This window comes from Tachypleus tridentatus, chromosome 1 (assembly GCF_004210375.1).
Source record: "Tachypleus tridentatus isolate NWPU-2018 chromosome 1, ASM421037v1, whole genome shotgun sequence".
Classification (NCBI taxonomy): Eukaryota; Metazoa; Arthropoda; class Merostomata; order Xiphosura; family Limulidae; genus Tachypleus; species Tachypleus tridentatus.
Window position 1 is genome coordinate 59796616 of NC_134825.1, and position 16824 is coordinate 59813439.

Below are 16824 nucleotides of genomic sequence, written 5' to 3' on the forward strand. Positions count from 1 at the left end.
ATTTATTTTTTATATTTCTTTAACTGATTAATTACATCTTATTAAAGTAAATTGTGTGCTGTTGTTAATAACAACTGGCCTAATTGGTGTAGCTTATTAATATTAACAGCTTGAAATGTTAAAGATTTATAGAAGTTTCGTTCTATTGGCACGTTTTAAAGATTAGACCACATACCTTATATATTTATATTTTAATAATATGAAATTTAGTTAGTGTTATGGACAGGTGGCGCTAAGTATGTGGTTGTGTTTCCCATCCTGCCCTTTTTTATACACATGTCGCCATTTTTGTGAGTGAATACGTAAGAGTAGTTTATATTTTGAGATTCTCTGTATTGTAATTTTTAAGTAATGTGTGTGTGTATTTATTCTTATAGCAAAATATGAATATGTCTATTATGTTCAATGAATTACTGTTCATGAAGAGTGTTTGATACTGTCAGAAACGTTTAATTTAGTGAGTACTGGAGTTAGCGAGTTAGTCAACAAAAGTCAAAACTCGGGAACCCGGGTCTTGCTCCAAGTCATGGCCGAAAAAATTCGTAGCGATGCAGTTAGTAATGAAGAATCAAGAACGCTTATTGATAGATCAACTTCAGCAACCATTTATAGTGATGCAAATCATAAGGACAGAGGTCAGTTATCGGTAGCAACGGGGGAGTACCAAATTTATAAAAAGAAGCCAACATCTTTCCAAATTACAAGTGTAACTGTACAAGGATCGCCACGATTGAGTAATGATGCTGGAGAAGACAGTGCAGATGATCTTGACGAAAGTCATACTGAAGACGTACATTCAGATGGGCAAGACAGTTCTAGATATACTGAACTAGAAAATGATCACCTATCAGAGGATAGCATGATAAACAGTAATAGTAATAGTAACATAAGTGATAGACCTAAAGTGTCTCAGGCTGGTCCAGGCACAGAAACAATTTCCAGTCCATCCATTCCAGCAAAATTTGAGAATGTTGTTGAGACCACTAGTAATGTTAATATAATTGCTACAACCAGTGATTCCAAAGTAGGTGTAGATATTCCTTTAAGTGTTTCTAATTCAAGTGATTTTGTGGGAAATGTGATAGATCCAGAAGGTCAACATGTCACATTGTCATTTGTGACGAGTTGCACGACGAGTAAATCTACCTATACAATGAGTGGTCAGATGCCTATGACATCTCTACCAGACCAATGGCAGAATCGTTTTAAAGTTGTTAAACTTGTCAGTAGCGAACCATTTAAACGGGGGCGTTGGGTTTGTATGGATTTTACAAACCCACCTGCTGTGCAGGCAGATGTTTCTAAACAAGAACTTTCTACTGATCAAGGTAGTGCATCTGGTGCTTCAAGTGCTGGAAGCTCAGCCACATCAGTGGTTAGTGAAAGTCAACCATTAGATACTGTAACACAAGTTCATGAAATTCCTGTAAGTCAATCTTATCCTGCTACTGGTAGCATATTGGCTGCAACAGATACTCCACACAGTTCTCAATCTGTATATGAGATTTATCTTCCAATGAATAATCAAATTTCTAGTGCTCAGCACGTACCCCAGATATCCATGGTTCAGAACTTTGGAATTCAAGCTGGCCCACAGGTTGTAGTTGACTCACAGCAAACATTCTTGCCCCAGCAAAGTCAAACTATGATAAATACATCACAGAGCCAGACAAACCAGCTTCAATCTCAACATCAGATACAACCTGGTCAAACAGTTTCTGCAATAGCCCAGCCTCCAACTCAACCAATAGTTCAGGTCTCAGAAACATTGCCTCAGCCTGTTGTTTCTCAACAGCATCCAACACCACCTTCTCAGCCTGCTTCAGTCCTGCCTACACAATCCATGGGAAACATTCCAGATGTCTCACAATCCCAGCTATCTCAGACTATATGTAGTCAAGACCAGAACTACCAGGTTCCTAGTCAAATTAATAAAGCCTCTACTAGCAGTGAGGTTAGTGCCCCAAATGTCATTACTACAGGTACTGCATCTGTGCCTCCTTTGTCAAAAGCTCTTCCTGATACTTTAACCCTTGGAAGTAAAAGTATAGGTGATGGTGAGGAAGCTGAAAGGTAGGAAGTTTCATGTGAATATGATAATTTGGGGGCAGTAGAAATGAATTAAAGAGTGTGAAGTAAAAATATAGAGCTTAATCTTTAATTGTTCAAAATATTTGTATAATAATGGATATTTTTTGGTAAATCTTCTCTAAGAAGTACTTTTTCTAATTCAACATGAAAACTTACCAAAGTACTGAAAAATGTCACTTAAGAAATGACAGAATAAGTTATGGGCATCAATTGTATTTAATGTGAAGTATTTATTTAAAACAACAAAACTTTGTCTAGGTTGCTCTTTAATAGTGTTACATATTCTTTTCAACTGCTGATTAGTTCTCTTGATCCAGATTGTGCTTATATTACATGTTATAAAATGAGATCCACGAGCAGTTGAAAAAATAAATGCATTCTAGATATTGAAGGAAAAATGTATGTTAAAAATTATCTCATGTTCAACTGATTTATCAATTGTAAGATGAAATGTGCAAAATATTTGGTTCCAGAATATTTATCAGAAAAATGTCAGGGTTAAAAAAAACCAAGTGTCATTGTTGCTGTTGTCTTCTAAAAACACATGCATGTGTAGTGACAAAATGGAAGTTTATCTTTTCTAGTGGATAACAAAACTCTTTGGTTCATTTAGGCTATCATTTCCTGCAACTATCCTGCTCTAAATTATTTTCAAGTTCATTATTTTGTAGTAAACTTCCAGGTTAAATATATATATAGTTTCAATGTTGATAGTTCATATTGTTTTTTATCATAAAACATTTTTTAGAGCAAGTGTTATGAATTATTACTATTTATAACAGCCTATTGTTTTTGCTAATTATCATTTTACAATTCACTAATATAAGGAAAACAAAATTTATATCAATAACAGTTGTGTAGAGTATGAGCTTCAGATACTGAAATATTCTAATAATAGTTTTTTGAAGAATGTGAAAATGATGAAACAAAAACTCATCATATGATGAATCTATTAGAGACTAGCAAATGTTATGGCATTAAATTAGGTAATGGATAATGTTTGTTGTACTGTTAGTTAGATACATTAGTTTTTAAGAAAGATATTTGTATTACCTGTTGAATTACTGCAAACAGAACAATATAAACTGTTCACTCATTTTGATTGATTACTTTTAAAATCTTGAATTGAAAACTTTACTATGTAATTCATGCTTTTGAACTGAAGGAATTAAACATGATCTGGAATAATATTATGCTGTTAGTTTAGCTAGCATTGTAATAAAAATTGTTGAAACTTTTGTGCGAGTTACTTAGGAATGGATTTAAGTACTTGGAACTTGAGCAATAACTATCAGCAAAGCTTAACAAAAGGGGTGCAATGAAAGATATATTATGTCTACTGAGGTTCTTTCAAACAATAAAAAAACAAAAAACATTATGAAACAAAAGAAGAAAACTTTAACAGAGTCATACTAAGTATTTCTATTAAATTACACTTTTTACTTAATGAGCCATGACAATATATGATAAACCCCATATGCCAGTAATTTTTTTCTTTGTCCTTTCTTTTTAAAATTGAGACATTGACAATCTTTTGATCACTGGAATGATCCAATTGTCATATTATTTTAAATAACAATTTTCTGATTTCTTAGTTTTATAAAAATTATGGGAAGATGTCATAAAATCTGGAAACTACACTTTGAAGAAACTTGGAAAGCTGTTTAAGTTTTTTTTTTTTGCACGGTAATATAATTTAAATAAAGCTGTCATTTACCTTAACATTCCTATGAAAAGTGGGGCCTAATAGGCCCCAGAGCAACTTGAAAGGTTATTAATATTAGGCTAATAATTTTGTATTTAAATGAAATTGCCATTGCTAATAGGCCCCACGTTTTGTGGGAGTGTTAAAAATAGATGTTTTTTTTTTTTTTTCATTTTACTTATTATCTAAAGTATTTTCTGTGGTTACTGAAAATTTTTTTTAAATGTTCAGTGACATTTAATCCTCATTAACCCTTTTGCTACGGATCAGAGGTCATATCATAACATTTGTTGAATTGAAAATTTTATTGAAATACTATTTTATGAATTTATGCCAATAAGTTTGGAATCATATTGTAGATTATAATTGAACTTTAATATTATATATAAGTTAATTTCTTAATTTAAAAGTAAATATTAAAAAAAAACTACATCTAAATATAGATTTTAGTGAATAATATGGTATGTTGAATGCAGCACCATATAGAATTAAATGTTTGTGGTGTCAAAATTCCAAGTCTATACTTTTGTACAAATTAGGAACTCAAATTACTAATATTTACAAGCTGTGATACAAAATAAGAACCTTCTGTCTTTTTATTTTGCTGAGATATGGCTTATGTACTGAATCAAACATGGTGGCCACTTTCAACTTTTTCTATTGTTTTTTTTAACTGTACATTATATACTCTTACTATAATATATGACATGAATAACCAGTCAACAGCTTAGAATGTTCTCAGAGTGTGTTGTTTTTTTTTTTTCTTAGCCATTTTAATCTTTGAAAAGGTACCAGGTTCTTTTGAAGTTGTGCCTTTAGTCTGCTCAAAGTTTAATATTTTTTAAATCTGAACACATCTTAGTTACTTACTAAACTTAATAAATTATAGTGGAATTCTGTAGTATCAGTGTGGTTATTTTTTATTTTTTGGTTATTCAACCATATATATATAAAAAACATAAAAAGAAATTTGTTTGATGTCTTCCATGCATGAAATTTTAAAAAGCTTAACAACCTATGTCCAGCAGCAACCAAGTACAAAGATCATAGCAGGAAGAAATAATTGTTTCCTTTACTTCTTGATTTACTGTTCTGTATTTTAAGAAAAATAAATTTAATAAGTTGTATCTAAATTGTAATAATCTATGTGCATATATGTAGTGTATAATAACTGAAATGTAACTGTATACTACAAAATACTAGTTCACTAAAACACAGTCAAGACAGAGAAGACTGAAGGCCAGTTGTATATTACTTCGTATGAAAGTGAGTGTCCATACTGCATCAGTGCAAGTTATTCAATGTTAACTAGACATGACTGGAAGGTCAATATAATAATAAATATATAGCATTATGAGACTTAAATTACTTAGACAAAGCATTTGTATTTTCATGTTAGAAGTTACATAGTTAGAGTATAGAAAATAAAATGCAAGTCTTACTGACAATAAACATTTGAAATGTATTTTAGGAGGTTTTAGAGATTTTTGGGACAAAATAGTTTTTTAATCATAACATAAAATCTCTACATTCACACATAACAAAAACACTTATTTTTACAAACAAACCTTCAGTAAAAATATTTCATTAAAACATGCAATTTTTTTATACAAAATACTTGTAACCTTTACTAAAAGTCTACCAAATTTTGTTAAGATACACATGCTGGATCAAAAGTAAAGTGCAAAAACTTTATTGTGTGCAAATGTATAGATGAACTTGTGTATATTATACTGATCCTGAAGCAATAGGTTAATCAACTTGTCTTAGAAATATTGCTTTCCTTTCAGAATATTGTGGTCACACCAAAACAGCTTTTAAATAGAATGACAGTGCTAATCTTTCTTAGAGTAACTAGTTTATATCTGAGATTTATTAGAAATAACAAGGGGAAAGACCAGTAAAGCTATTTATTGTTAAAGCACAAACTTTTAAATCAAATAACTGAATCTGGTCAGAAGAATCTACCTTTAACACTAAAGAAAACAGGTACATTGTTAAACAATGCTACAAGTTTATTGCTATTGTTTTTAATAATATCAGTAAAAGGTTATTTATACTATTAATAAAAATGAGCTAATTGTTAAGACATTTTAAGAAATCCAACAATTATAAACTGAATGGTATGATGTAACAATAAAAAATTTAATGCTGTATAAAGAAATATGCAAGTTGAAACTGACTTGTTTAAGAAATGAATAGAAAATGTCAGTGAACTTCTTTCTCCATTTTTCCTTCTTACCTGAAAATTAAGAGCTAAGAAATTTGTGGAATTTTATAAGTAATTGTCAAGTTACTTAATTGTTTCATTCAACTAATAATTTATTCTCACATAAAATTTAGATACTTGAATAATTAAAAAAAACAGTAATAATTGGAAACACTACTTTTGATTACTTTTGTGGCATTATTTAGAAGCAACTGACAGACATAGTTATCTAATTGTTTAACAAAGGTTTTGCAGTTTTCATTCTTTTCCCTGATCAGGAATGATAAATTGATCATAGATTAAGAAGCATTGATGCTGTTGACTATATAAGAAACTATATAAGCTTTATGAATTATGATGCTTATTGAATTCATTTTGAAAAATCAGGTATAAATAAATTAAAGTGACAGTACAGACCAGATGATGTTGATGTGTAGTAATCTAAAGTTGTGAACCTGTTGATGACCTTCTAGATAAAAAAAAAAAAAAGTAATTCCCATTCATTTTGTTCTTCAACTATAGACTTAATATTTCTTGTGTTGAGAAATTAAATAGTCTTGGAATTTGTTGACATCTGTCTGTTCTTTGAGTACAGTAAAAGTGTCATCAGCACGTCTCTTATAAACTAAAGGCTTGAATAAAGATGGAAAAGACTGTAACCAATTAGTTTTGTTATGAGACAAAAATTAGTTGAGACAATAACAAATGAAGTATTTAATTTGATTGCTTCATTGAGTGAAAGATTGATGTGTAATGACTGTTAAAACTGGTGATCTGTACAGATTGATCAAATTTCATTTGTTTGATAAAATCAAAGGGATTTTTGACAGTAAAGTCATTCTTAGTAAATGGATGTAACAATTTACATAGGAAAGCAGCTAATTTATACTTGTTTTCCTATGTTAGGTACAATAGTACTGATTGATATACCTGCTTTATGTAATTTAAACAGACCATATAGAGTAACACTGTGTGATCTCACGAGTCAAATGTCATCTTTACTGGAATCATTTAAAATAGCATAGACTTTTCATTGACAGAAAAAAAAATGTCAAAAGTATCCCACCTCTTTTTTTTTTAAACCAGATAGCTAAAGCTTTAATTATATTAACTTTTCCAAATTTACCATTAAGTCAATATATGATAGTGAATTTTTAGCTACGTGATAAAATTTTCTTTGTGATTCATTAAAATATGGTGAAATAGATTATATATGACTTCAGATGGATTCTCAGGAAATGTGATTATGGTGTGCTTATTTCTTTTAAGCTAATTTAATATCTGTAAATGGATTAATTTGTATTGTAATAAGTTTTACATGCTCAGTATCTTAGTGGATGGTTTAAAATATACAAGTTTCATGTAGCTAATTTGTCTTAACTTTTTTTTTCCAGTAATTCTTTGTTAAATTTGAGCCTTTAAAATGTAAACATTCAAAGCTTTACATTCTTTAAAAAAACCCACTGTGTAACAGATTTGTCTGAAATATAGGTTTTAGAATAAACAAGAAATGAGAGGTGTGAATGCATATTCTTACAAACACTGCTGACTAATTTGGTAATTATAGTATAAATATTTGACATTTAAATTGTAATACATATGAACACATAATGTACTTTCAGGTTAAACAGTTTTCTACTGTAATTATATATCCAAAGGTAGAATTAACAAAATGTATAAAACTCCATGATATATATATGAACAATTTTCTATTGTAGTCACGATAATGTATGGAATATAGTTGACAAAAGTAACTGGCCATGTACATGAAAGCAATGAATTAAAAACATCTCTTTGAAATAAAAGTAAATATCCATTTAACTAATTTTTATTGATCATATATTTTTCATGTTCCAGTTGATGACCTTGATAATCATGTGTAATTAACTAATTCAGTTAATTGCCCAATTTTGTTTCCAGTTAAAGTTTTAATTGGTCTTTTCACTTCAAAATATTTATTTTACTTCTTTGCTTTCTCCAATAAGCAACCAGTTCTTCAGTTTTCTTCCTATACAGATTTGTAATACCATTTGTTAACAAACTTTTTTTATTTCATGAGATCTTTTCCACCAATCAGTTACCTTCATTTTTATTTTTATATGTAGTGAGGTATCAGCTACATGCATGTGTAACAGACTATTCTTCAGTAATTAAACATTCTGTTAAATCATATGAATGTGGTAAGGTTGCAATGCTACTGTTATACACTCTTCAAATTATTGAAATTTCCTGAGGAACTAGATAAAAATGCAGTGTTTAAATTATAACAGGCCTAATATGAATGTCTTGTGGCAAATATAAATATAATAATAATCTGACATCTTGTGAAAGGTATTCACACCAGAGTTTTTAATTTTCTCATTTACTATTTTCTAACAGTAATACTATTTCAACATCTATATTATACTGGTTTTCCCATGATGTCCATCTTGCTTTTCCTGCTAGGAGGTCCTTTTGTCAAATGTTACCTGATTTTGAATATAGACAATGCTGGTTTCAAATAGAATTGATGCATGATGAATTCTGTGAAATAGGATACAATATGCCACAAGAAACAAAATGCTAACAAAATATCTAAATTTTATTGAAAACTATACAGTAGTGAATTAGATTAACAGAATGATGTGAAAGTAATTTTATTCTTCATCTCTCTGGTGTAAAACAATTTTCTATATCTGTGTTGTTAAAAAATGATGGTAGTTTTTCAAATATCTGGATCAGTAATGAGATAAGACTGCAGATAAAAAAACAACTTTTCAGTAGTATACAGTTTCAGTAACGAGCAAAATTTAAAGACCAGACACTGGCTATCAAGAAGTTTAAACTAAAGCTGAATGCTAATTTGTTAGACATTTGAGTAAGTATACTTGATAAATTCTTGGTCATTAAAACTGTTTGTAAGAATTAAAGATTTTATATACATGTAAAAGTTAAAAACTGTGCAATCAGTTTTGAAGGCTTGTTCTGAAGAATTATGTATTCCTTTTTCCATATTATTTGATACATTTGTTTATTAATAATCATTTATTTCTTATTTGTTAAAATCTCATTTTTATTATTTTCCAAAACTGTAAGAATTTAATTTTGGTTAAAGTTTATGCTCAGTGAATGAAGTAGAAATATTATTCTCAGATGGGCAAGTAGCCTTTATTAAGAAATGTACACAAGGCTCATGAAATATATTAGTATTAAATGTAACTGGTTTTGGTTCCAGTATTATTTTTTTAGTAAGTGTTTATCAGAAATCAATTTATGGAATTGTTTATCTGATGAGTGTGTGTGTGTGTGTCTAACAGATCCCTAGTTTGATGTTGGTTGTTGATATTTGCTGATAATTTCTGATTTTGAGCTTCATATTTTTTGGCTGTATTGATTTATTCATTTGGTTTTATTCTCTTCTGTCATATCCACAAAAACAGAGATTGGTATCCTTTCTTATTTATATCAGTTCATAGATCCTTCGTGGTTTATAACTGAATCATTAATCACTCTGCATTGCCATTTTTTACCATGATTGTAGATGCCCAAGTGTGATGTCACTGACCACCATCTGTATATTCACATAACAGCATTGTACTGCCTTTGTGTTTTGTGAACAAGGGTCAGGGGCTGCAGTTTGGGGGTCTGCTCTTTGGACTGCCATCAGCACCTTATATATTTTGCTGAATCTTACATATGTTTTCTGTCACCTCCATTCACTAGGCCATGTTATGCACTATTCCATGGTTACTGCTGGTACTTTTTTGTTAACTAGCAGAACATCACATCCAGATTTTACTTTCAGAAGTAACCAACACAGGCTTCATTATTTGAGCTGAGAAATCAATTCCTCATTCAACACAACATATTGTCTATCTGGTTGTTTTGTTCAACACATATCTTAGTTGGGCTCAGCCAACTCCCATCCAGCTCCATACTTTGAAAACAGGCAGTCTGAATCTTACTTTCCTACTCTCACTGTGTGATGTTTTTTCTCTTTTTGGGGATGTGGATATCAATCACTTGAATGTTTCATTCCTTAAGAACAAGAGCTCATGATATGATATGAATCACAGTATTGTTTTTGTATTTTTGTTAAAAGTCTAGAATATAACAAAAAATATTGATACAGAGAATCTGTAATTCTGATTTTATTTTTATTTCTCATATTCGTTACCTTTTAAACCATTTTAACAGTGTTAATTTTAACTTTTAACCTTTTTGTTGCATTGTAGTATATGGCCTATATATTTTAACTTTTTTTCTCATATATCCAGACAGGTTTATTTTCCTTGGATGTATATGTAATGTGCTTGAGGGAAATGCTAAAGTTCTGTATTTTTATTTTAGGGAAATATAAAATACCTTCAGTATATTACTGTATTTTCATAGAAGTTTATGGATAAAGAATATGGCTTGTCCAACATTTACTGCTTTACTTCTGCACCTGTGTTCTGTTTAAGTGTCATACACTATCAGCTAATCTTCCACTGGCACAACAGGTTTTTTGTTGTTTTTTTCTCTCTCTCTTTCTCTCTTCTTCTCCTATCATTATAGAAGAACCAAAGCAGAGGATGTTGGAGAAGCTCCAACATTTATCTCAAATCATTTTGAGTACTGGTTACCTGTTGTGTGCTGGTTATGTCTATGACATGATGTGTAAATTTAGACCTAAAAATGCCAAATGCAAGACTATGGTGTGCTACTGAAAATTAATATGATATCAGTAAATAAAGGTTTCTATAATTAAATCACAAACAACTTATTTTAGTTGCTTTCAAATTATGTAGCAAAACATGAAACATCATAATATTATAAGTAAAATTGAAGAGGTTAACAGATGTCTGAGTTTAATTGATTTTGTTTTCTTGAATGATTCAAGGTGCATGTATTATGCATATTTATTGTACTTCAGAATATTATACAAGTTATTAGAGCTAATTTTGTTAATGTATCTTCAAAATATACATGTATGGTTATGAATTTCTAAAAGTTATTACTATTAATAATTTATCTTACTTTTTTAGCTAATTAAAATGCTGAACAGGCAAAGTTTGTGATGAACTCTGTTGTGAAAACATAAAGCAAGAAATTTGTATGTTTATACTAAAACATTTTGAAGGAGTGAAGTAAAAAAACTAGGCAGTTAGGGAATATGATAATTAATTAATTGTTGAGATAGTTGGAAAATGTGAAAATAGACATACTTAGAAACACTAATTTCAATTAGTTGATTATTTTTTACATTAATTTACGTAGTCCTAATTTTGATTAAATAATTACTGCACCTGATACTAATCAATGCAATTGATGCTCATAGGTAAACAGTTATATTAATTAATTGCCTAGAAAGGACACAAGAGGTAGCTAATGTTTAAATATACAAGTATTTAATTTTTAAATTTATATATTTAAAATAATGTAAATTGTATATCTATAACAGTCACTAAAATGATTATGTATAACACTATGTAACACAGATTTTCTTCCTGGATAATATGTTATTTCTTAATTGCTTATGTTGTAAAAGTACAGAAAATGGCCATTATTCCCTTCACACTTTGCTTTTGTGACCTGGATAATGAAATTTAGAAATCAACCTATTTTATATGTAAAAACAGGCAAATTTGCACATTTTCATTTACATAAGGTCTGAATAAAACAATATATGAATCAAGATTTATATGTATTTGTACTACAATTATACAAAAATATTTAAGAAGTGAGTAGTTTTTCGAGATTTGCGACTGTAATGTAAATCAATTTCACGTATCATCCCTCAAATAGTCTCCCATCATGTTTTCGTTATATGCTTCTTGGTTGCAAAAGCAAAGTTTGAAAAGAAAAATTTACTTTAGGCATAAGCAACTGGGAAATAACACTTTCTGTCCAGGAACAAGAAAAGTAAAAATGTTGTTGCATAATGTAATCAAATAATAGATAAATATATGTGGCTTTTGCTTCATCATTCTTCTAAAATGATGTGATTTTCCTTTTTACATTGAAATAATATTGTATATTATTGAAAACACTCTAGGAATCACCAGTTTAAAATGAATACTTTTTACCCATGGATTATTAAAGATCCAGGATTGCATATTTAATGCATAATTAGAGGTTGTGCACTTGTTGAAACTGATAAGGAATTTTTTAATCAAAAATATTTTGTGCAACTATTGTATTAATCATGCATTTTGGCATGTACTCTGCATATTTTATTGTATTGAAATTATCACTGATGTGGGAGCATAATTTTTTCTTATGGTGTTTTATATATGTATAATTGAGCTGACATTACTTAAATACTTGGTGGGAAATTCTTTAAGCTCAAGAAAATAGTTTCTGGGTGTATCAAAAGCTTGTTAGTTGTGCATATAAATCTAATGATGCCTAGAGACTAAGATAAGCATTCTTTAATCTTGAAAAATGTCCAGTTTCTGTTTTCTTTCTCCTTTGTAAATTTTAGAATAGGAGACAGTAAGAACCTAATTTTTCTATATAAAGTATTTTAAAGTATTCTAATAATTTAATTATTCTCCATGAAAATATAGGACAAACACTTTTATGTATTTCATTGTTTGTAGTATTATGACTATTTACATAAACATGAAAATAGTGACGGGTTGCAAAAAAAAAAAAAAGGTACAAGTTTCTTGACCACAATGTAAAACTATTTTTTATCTTCGTTTTGGTAAATACGCATGTATAGGACGGGATTAACACTAAATACAGTTGATTTTTGTTTATTTCTTTGATATAGTATCATAAAATCCACGTGTTTTGGAATATGAGTAAAAACATGCCGTAATTCGGGAACAATCGTGTAGAAGTAGAATTTATTACATGCGTTTTTTATTTTTTGTACTTCATTTAATAGCAGTTTGATATACCAGCAACATAAAACCGAATGTTATGTTGATGATGATATACCAGACACAAAAACTTTCGTCTTATACGATGTAATTTAGATGCTACTAGCTGTACGCAGGATGACGACGGATGACATTCAAGGTGTGTCAAAAGACGGAAACCACCACGTGACTTATTTAAGTTTAAACTGGCGCCAGGATGGGAATGACGAAATTGTATTTTTAGATCTAATCCACACATAGTTATACTTGGTATACCATACTATGAATGGTGTATATAGTTGATGCAAGCTGATTAATCGCGGCGTGGTAATAGTGTGAAACTATATATAATATTTAGTGAACATTATCTTTACTTCTGCATAGTAGTAAAGTTTTATTAATACACACACTTACATTTGCCACACTGGTGACATTTTCAGTATTACTTGTAATTAGTTAAGTACTTAACAGTAGACGTGTAAGCCATGTAATTAACCCTAGAATATTCGTATCGCCCTTCTGTCGTTTTCTTACTCTGTGATGTAACAGGGAAGATTGTTTGTTTTTTAATTTTGCGCAAAGTTACACAAGGGCGCTATCTGCGCTAGCCGTCCTTAATTTAGGAGTGTAAGACTAGAGGGAAGGCAGCTAGTCATCACTACTCACCGCCAACGCTTGGGCTACTCTTTTTCCAACGAATAGTGGGATTGACCGTCACATTATAACGCCCCCATGGCTGAAGGGGCGAGCATGTTTGGTGCGACGGGGATTCGAACCCGCGACCCTCAAATTACGAGTCGAACTTCTTAACTCACTTGGCCGTGCCGGGCCCAACAGGGAAGATATCAGGGTCTTTAAAAGTGTTTGTGAAATATGTAATACTGATCAATTTAAAAACAGACATCGATCTCGGTTTTAGCTGATATTGTTTTAAATTTTCTAAACAAACGTAATATATTAAGATATCGAACGGAAGGTATGCCTAAAGGCATTTTTCAACATTTAAGCTTTTATACCATATGTTTCTGACGTGATTTGAAATAAATTTTAAATGTTATCAATTGAGAATTTTATAAGATTAGCATAAATTTTCGTCTGAACAAAGTTATGGCAGGAAAAGAAATTACACGAATTAACTCGTAATTCATGAGGAAAGAGTTATGGTTTGAACTTATCGTCGGTTATCGTAATTCTGAAAGTTTTACAGTTATAACTTAGGCACGAGTTCGGAATGCCATTATTCTCACTTATTGGTTTTTATTTACGAGAGATTATCGTGGCAGTAATAACTCCATATTGTTGGATTTGTAAAATTAAAATTCTTCGTTTCAGTTGCCAGCTTTAAACAGTCGTTGAATATTAAGAAATCAAATATTAAATTAATGTAGATGTGGTACAAACTTGATAATGCGAAAAAACGATGTATTCTTGCTTTCTTTATATCTCTTTTTGTTCCCATTTTTTAAAAGGTTTTTGATAAATGCATATTTTAAAGCGTTGTTAAATTGCGGTAAAGATGTTTCAAAGCAGGACGTATTGAGAACCTTCAAGTGGAAACTTATGCAGTTTCAGGCATATGCCTAATCTATGTGTCCAGAACTTCTGTTTGGTTTCTCACACGTGTCAATTTCAAAAGTCAAAATATCTGCAAAACCAAACATCGTGAAAACTACATTGTCACCAGTTCTTTTGTTGTTAGAATAAAAAATTCATCATCAGATGTATCATGTATTAGAGAGGGTGTTATTAGGTAAACTAAACATCCTGGTTTATTGAAGATTTTGCTTGTATTAATATTGATAAAATATGTACTTTAAATTGTTAAAAATATACTAGATACTGTAGCATATTATTGGCTTGAATGAATGATTTTATTTATATTTATACAGGTTTATTGCACATAAAGTTAACAACAGTTGTTCCATAAAATATCCAGTGATTGATCTTGTCCGGGTTTTCAGAAATACCCATAGTTGCTAACTGTATGTGAGACGGAAACATAGATGGAATTGATATTAACCTGTTCGAGCAGCAGTTCTCAGTATGTGGCCAACAGACCCCGGTGCCTTTGAGGTTGTTCATAGATAGATTTATTAATAATTACAAAAAGGAAGGGGTAACATCGTCTATTGTTCCTATTATGGTCCGACAAAATGAAAAAAACAAACAAACAAATATAGTAAAAGAGACGATCTCATAAGTGTGATTAAAGTTTTGTTTTTTTAACGATCAAATTTTTATTTGTTGGTTTATTTTTAAATTTGACGTATTCAGTTAATTTTTACCGAACTATTACTACTTCCTTTATTTTATGAACGGGCGTAGTCTTGTGGTTAGCATATTGAACTTATCTAAGGGCCCGAGATGCGAGTCGTGGTGCATGCAGAACTCGCTTCACACTTTTAGTTGTGGACATGTCCTATAACTGGTAGTCAGTTTCCATTATTCAGTTCAGAGACCAAACAAACAAAGTCCTTGTGGCGGTGGATGGTCTTCATTTTAAATAGTAGTTCATAATTAAGAATGGTTATACCTAAACCCTTAGGGGTCTTTGACTTGACTGTTTAATCCCTTGTGCATACTGTGTCACTCGGGTTAAAATTTCCAATTCCAGTCTATGTTTCCAGTTCGGTTATCAGTAAATTGTATTGACGTACAACGCTAAACTCTAGAGGTCAATTCTCCGCAAGGAGCAGAACGCATGTAGCCCATAGTGTCACTTTGATTTGAAACAAACAAATGATCATTCGTCATCATAGGCTAAATTTTACAAGTTTTATATAAATATTTTCAGGCTGAGCTACTTCACCTTTTGGAGACACCACGATAGTTGTTTTTTTTTTTTCTTGTACAACTAGAAACGTTAAAAACGGGTCTCTGGAACTGTGTTATTCTGAAATTAATGTGGGCATTAAACAGATAGTTGGTTCAGGTAAAAATTGCGTAAACCGGAATGCCAACTTTTGAAATTAAGTAAACCAGTAGATATTGTCAAAATATAATTTTACAAAATGATAAGCAGAAAGCCTGATGTGGCTTTGCTATAAGAAAACACACAAAATGATAAACAAGCTTCTTTTTGTATTTGTTTTCTAATTGGTCGTATTGCACATTGTAAATTTCGAATTCAGTTCAAAGTATGTTAAACACGTGTTTCAGCATACACGTCTTTACAGTGAAGATGGGTTAGTATGTATCTGCGTGAACGTTATCTGTAATGTCATTTAGCATACTACAAGTGCATGTCTCTTCTTCGCGTCCCTTGGGTGCTGTTAACTGGCTGCTTCCCCTCTAGTTTAGGAACGGGAGTAGCTTTGTGCGAATATCTGGAAACAAATAAGAATGCCCCGGATTATAGTCTCGTTACTGTAAAGTCTCCCCTTCACTATTAACGTCGATCAGTGTTAAAAATATATGTCAGTAAGTAATGCTCTATTCCAATTTACAATTTTTCCTGTTGCAGAAAGTCCTGTATTTATAACCCTTGGTGTCACTGGGCTAACTTAAATGATCCTAGCAACCAGCAAGGTCCCGGAAGTAACGCTGCAATTTTTTTCAAACATATTTGCTGAGGTCCAATACAAAAGAATAAAAGTTTATAAATGACAATCGAAGTCTCCATTATAACTAAGTGGAAATTTGTGAGCACCTTAAAGTATTAGTATTTTTCAAAATTGACCAATAAGCTTCTTAATGTAAGGAGCCACCTTTAGGACATATATCTCTTCCATAAATTGTGTTACCAAAAAGTAAAATTTGAAAAATAACAGATTCATTACTGGATTGGAAAATGTTAACCAATATACTGGTAATTAGTTAATCATCAAAGTAAACTTGTGTACAAAAAGTTTGTGGAGGGATAATAATGTTAGATAGATAGAGTTAATTGTTTAGTTTTACATTTGTATAGAATTTCTGGACGTCAGTAAGTGTTTTACAAAACTGTTTCATTTCTTACACTGTTGATTTGGGCATTTGAATAGTAATTT

At 30.7% G+C, this 16824-nt stretch overlaps 1 protein-coding gene across 5 annotated transcripts in view; it reads left to right on the top strand.

The window, feature by feature from the left end:
• The first annotated feature begins 260 nt into the window (after nucleotides 1-260).
• LOC143249633 (uncharacterized) overlaps nucleotides 261-16824 on the top strand; it is a 162734-nt gene continuing 146170 nt past the window's right edge. For 4 of the 5 annotated variants that reach the window (XR_013027883.1, XR_013027881.1, XM_076499874.1 and 1 more), the window contains exon 1: nucleotides 270-2073. Coding sequence is in view for 3 of the 5 variants with exons in the window: in XM_076499874.1 (XP_076355989.1) it covers nucleotides 527-2073 (1547 nt within the window). In the remaining 2 variants the exon portion in view is untranslated. Of the gene's footprint in view, nucleotides 2074-16824 lie in introns of all 5 variants that reach the window. The other variant, XM_076499865.1, reaches the window with a different exon arrangement.